Source organism: Euphorbia lathyris, chromosome 1, assembly GCF_963576675.1.
Source record: "Euphorbia lathyris chromosome 1, ddEupLath1.1, whole genome shotgun sequence".
Taxonomy (NCBI): Eukaryota; Viridiplantae; Streptophyta; class Magnoliopsida; order Malpighiales; family Euphorbiaceae; genus Euphorbia; species Euphorbia lathyris.
Window position 1 is genome coordinate 87405853 of NC_088910.1, and position 5322 is coordinate 87411174.

Below are 5322 nucleotides of genomic sequence, written 5' to 3' on the forward strand. Positions count from 1 at the left end.
TTTTATAATTAATGATCTAAGATAATAATTAATATGACTTCTAAACTAAAGTTGAAATCCACCCTGAGAGATCCCAATCCATAATATTCTATCTTCTCAAACTATATTTGATATGCCAAAATACCTTTTTCTTTTCTGCAAATTCCTTCTAGCATGAGTTTAACCCCATTTATTTATTTTTTCCATATTTTTTTTAAACCAATTTTTTCCATATTTTTATTTCTCTAGAAATTAAGTTTCTATCCGCAAGTAAGCCAAGTGGAAATTATTAAATTTATGTCTTGCTTAGCAGGGACGCATAATGCGCTGCCCTTTATAGGTACAAAAATAATACCGATAGTAAGCTAAGTGCAATACCACAAATCATCATATTTGATTGCCACAAAAAGTAGAGAATTGTAATGTAATCTCAACTCCATCAATAAAGAGATACACCAGTGATGATTGACCCTCTTAACTTAGTTTAAAAAGTACATTGATCTTCTAAATTTATACGATGTCGGTTTAAAGTGATATTTGTTTAAATGACACTAGTTACAGTGATCGATTGGCCTTTTGAACTTGTTTTTTGAACTTATATACATTTAGAGGTTTCTCATATTAAGTTAAAAATATAGTGTCTATAAGTGATATTAATTGATTAATTGGTTGGATGTACTATCCTCACATGCAACAAACATAAATTTAGAAAGTTAAAATGAGGCACCCTACTAAATGATAGTATTAGAAACAGAAAAACATGAAAAGAAACAACTCAAATACTGTCTATGATTGATACTAGTGCAAAAACAACATTAAATGAAGAGTAGCTAAAGAAGAGGTAGCATATGATAGTAAATAACTAAGCTACACAACACAACACAGACAGAAGGTAAGCTAGGGCTTGAGTTTGTTGTTGTTAGCCATCTTAAAAAGGCGTCCTTGAGCAGCAGCAGCCTTGTTGGAAGACAATGCAGATATGAAACGATCCCTAACTTGCATAGTTGTGTATGGAAACTTGTGAGTAACCATTGAATTTAGTAGAGAAGCTGTCCCTTCTCTGTAAAGGGTTCCATACCCATCACTACGAGTATTTGAAAGTAGTTGTTGTAAACTCACACTACTTGTTCCAATTCCTGGTAAACTTGCTCCCCCAAATGCATTCCCTACTGTTCCCCACCATCCCACTAGTCCCCATACTATTCCTGGGTGATTCCTCCAGTAACTGCACACACAACTTTTCAAATCAGTTCTCACATTTACTTGTTCCAATCCCTAATAAAGGCAAAAATCATTCTAAAAGATCAGATTTTAACCTAAAACTCGGCTAAAAGAAACCTTCTTTATTTTAACTTCATTCAAAGTTTGCATTTTTTTTATAAGTGTGATGTGATTATCGAAGCTTTACGTTCAAAACTTACTAATTTAGCAATTATAGGTCTTAATGTATGAAGATCATGACGTAAATGCACTAAAATGGGAACTTACTTGCATGGGAATGGCGAATTGGGGTCGATCGGAACAAAAGGAGGTGAAGGAGTGGTTGGAGTAGAAGGTGTAGGAACATAAGGAGTAGTCGGAGAAGGAGTAGAAGGTGAAGGTGTTGTTGGAGACGGAGTTAAAGGTGTAGGAGTGTAAGGAGTAGTCGGAGTGGGGGGAGAACCACCGGATGTAGGAGGAGTAGGGTAATATCCACCGCCTCCAGAAGAAGGAGGATTGGATGGAGTAGGAGTTGGTACACTTGGTGGAGTTCCACAATTTCCAGGAGATGGATTTGATGGACTAGAATGTCCACCTCCTCCTCCGCCGTGTGAAGGACTTGTACCACCACCACCACCACCACCACCGTGTGAAGGACTAGTACCACCACCACCACCGTGAGATGGTGTTGTACCACCACCGTGATGCGACGGAGCTCCATGATGTGGGTCTGATGGAGGAGAGTAATAGGTCTTCTGATTTTGAAAGTCTGCTGCCATTACAAGTGGAATGACCAAAAGCCACAGTGAAATGGATAATTTTTCCATTCCCATGTTGAAGAAGACAGTTCAGTGTGGAGAAAAGAGGGAGATAGTTATTTTATAGTGTAATGGTAAAAGAGTGTAGTAAATATTGACAACACATAGAGTAAGGTGTTAGTTGATGTTGTGCAGAATGGTATTAATGTTGGTAGATGGCTGTTATTAATTTTTGTATTTAAACACTTGTGTTTTCTCTATTTTTGTTTCCTTTTTCTACTCATGTAGTAGATTTCTCATATTAACTTCTACTCGTTTTTTTCCTTTTTAAAATTCAAATGACAAATAAGTAACAATAAAGTAGTAGTTTTGCTTGAACCGGACTAAGCTTGGATTTGAGAGTTTTTTACAATTATCTTGAAGTAATTGGTTCCTTAGTTATAAAAATGATATCACCCGTGTTGTTAAGCCAAAATAGACATTACCATTGTGTTTGTTAGAAGGGATATAGAAAGTGAGATAGAGATAAAAAAAAAAACACGAGATAAGTTATCCCGTGTTTGTTTGGGAGATAGAAGAGTGAGACAGATAGGAGATAAGTCTCTTATCCCTCAAATCCTATATCCAAGAGGGGAGGTGGTATAAGGAGGTGGAATAAGCTCCCGCGGTTTTAATAGGATGGAAAAATCCATCTTATCCCTCAAATTAATGTTATGTAATTTAAATAAGGTTAAAATAGTAAAATGTATTATTTTATCTCAATCCATATCCTACATACCAAACATTGAATAATAATTCTCGACTATCATATCTTTATCTCTATCCCAACCTTTATCTTTATCCATATCCCAATAGAATACCAAACGTCCCGTCCAAGTAGAAAAAACAAAATTGTGAGATCAAATTAAACAGAAATAAACATTGGTAAAAAACAAGTAGATTAATGAGATATTCTCGTAATTCTATTTGGATCAATACTCACAATTCACGTCTAGAATTAATGAATTTCAATTTAAGTATATATATATAACTAACCATAAATATATGTCCACAAGTCAGAAACTAATATTTGTCTTCTTAGGAATCTAAGGTTGATTCCCTTAGCTCTCTATAAATATAACATAACTTCATAGTTAAGGTACACATCTATTGCAATTTACTCTCAATTTCTTAATGTTCTAATCATATACTCTCCTAACTTAGGCATCAAAGTAGGATCGCCAATTAACGACCTCGTCTTAATCTTTTTTTGTCTTACTTCAGACATCGGAGATGTCCTTTTAGACGCCGGAGTGCTAATATATAGATTTTATGGTATTAAATTGGTGTGTGAGGGTGGATCAAACCAAATAAACGGTCATGACTTATCAAGAAAAACCAACAGGTTTGTCATCCTCATGACATGTCCAGGAGCTCAAAACACCGGTTGATGCTAGTTGAAATCCACTAAGTCACCTCTAAATCACCACTGGCCTCGATAAGCGCGTCAATAAATGACAATGATTAGTGGAGTCTACTAGTAGTGTCATACCCGACCCAAAATAAGATCAGATAAGACGGTGAGACATTACCACTGACTTATTATATAAACCAGTAGCAATATCTCTCAATTAAGGAGAAAAATCAAATCAAAAACCAAATTCTGGTTTAAAGCTAAAATGAATAACATATATCGTTTCCAGCTTAACTTTTTCATACGGAGTCCGATTATAATTCAAATCACAATTCACAACATATACGAGACGTCTCTTAACATTGCCTATCCCATATGGTCTTACCCAACACTTCTCTGCCATACCCAATAGGTCTTCAGACTGTGTACACAGGCCATATTTCTCACTAAATATGGTCTTTGAAAATTAAATCCACCATACCGGACTACTCTCAATGGATACCAAACATTTAATTCCATATATATATATATAGATTGAAACCAAAAACATATATATGTATATGTATAGACTTCATTTGATCATAATCAAGCTCACAAGGGTTCAATTCTCCAAAATATCAATCCTTAATCAAATAAAATTCCAAAGTTAATCAATCAACGAAAACCTCAAATCAACATAACCAAGTAAAATCTGTAATTCATATATAAACATAGTCAATAGTTCATTGGAACTATAATTTCACAATAAAAAGCAAGATTGTGAAAAACCTCAATTTTACAGAGTTCCGGCATAACCCTACAATATCAATTTATGGAAATTCTTTGATTATATATATATCTATATACATAAAACTCAAAATATAGTTGATAGTTACTTACCTTAGCTATGAATTGAAGAAAATACACCCGTTCAATTCTCCGCTAAATCAGTCTAAGACGTTTCCCCTCCAAACACTTCCGAAATTCAGAAACTCTTCGATTAGGATTTAGATCTATGCCTAAGGATGCTATAGTTTAAGTTTCAAGTGATTTGGACGGTCGAATCTCCGTAAATCAAAGAAACGGTGGAGAAACGGTCGAAGAACGGTGAATTTGCAGAAGAAGAAGAAAAGGAAAAAGAAAAGATGATGGTGGTCGTCGTATCCTCTGGAACATTTGGATACATATACCAAATTTGGCAAATATCTCTTTTGATCCTCCATCTTTATATAATCTTTTAATAATTACCCGAAACTTTTAATTTACACCTAAACCCATCGAATTAACTCCAAATTTTTCCTATAATACCAAATAAAAATCACATACCCCATAATTATAATATATATTAATATCTAGATATAAATTCTAGAAATTTGGACACGGACGTGACAATCCTCTCCACCTTAAGAAATTTCGTCCACGAAATTGTACTTACCCGTCTAGGTGAATAAGTGGGGATATTGTTGTCTCATATCCTCCTCTCTTTCCCAGGTTGCTTCCTCACGAGAGTGTCTGTGCCACATGACTTTAACAAGTGGTATGGTTTTGTTCCTGAGGACTTTCTGTTCTCTAGCTAGGATAGCTACTGGTTCCTCTTTATAGGACAAGTCTTCAGACAATTCAATTGGTTGCTCTTGAATGATGTGATTCGGATCACTCCTATACCTCCGTAGCATTAAAACATGGAATACATCATGTATATTAGAGAGATTCTGAGGTAATTGTAATCGATATGCAACTGGTCCAACTCTTTCCACAACTTCATATGGACCAATGAATCTAGGACTCAACTTCCCTTTCTTGCCAAATCGAAGTAAACCCTTCCACGGTGATACTTTCAGAAATACTCTGTCTCCCACATCATATTCAATTGGTCTCCGTTTCAGATCCGCATAGCTCTTTTGTCTGTCTTGTGCTTCTTTTAACTTCTGTTGTATGATTTGCACCTTTTTTGTTGTCAACTGCACTATCTCAGGCCCTAATAACTGTCTCTCACCTACTTCAGACCAACAT

The 5322-nt window shown here is 35.2% G+C and overlaps 1 protein-coding gene across 1 annotated transcript; it reads right to left on the bottom strand.

Moving 5' to 3' along the window:
* Nucleotides 1-740: 740 nt before the first annotated feature.
* Nucleotides 741-2050, bottom strand: LOC136205356 (protodermal factor 1). Its single transcript, XM_065995902.1, has 2 exons — nucleotides 1468-2050; nucleotides 741-1204 (listed from the first exon to the last, which is right to left on the bottom strand). Exons 1-2 carry the CDS (start codon nucleotides 2010-2012, stop codon nucleotides 877-879), a joined length of 873 nt encoding a protein of 290 aa, XP_065851974.1. The 5' UTR covers nucleotides 2013-2050; the 3' UTR covers nucleotides 741-876.
* Nucleotides 2051-5322: the final 3272 nt, after the last annotated feature.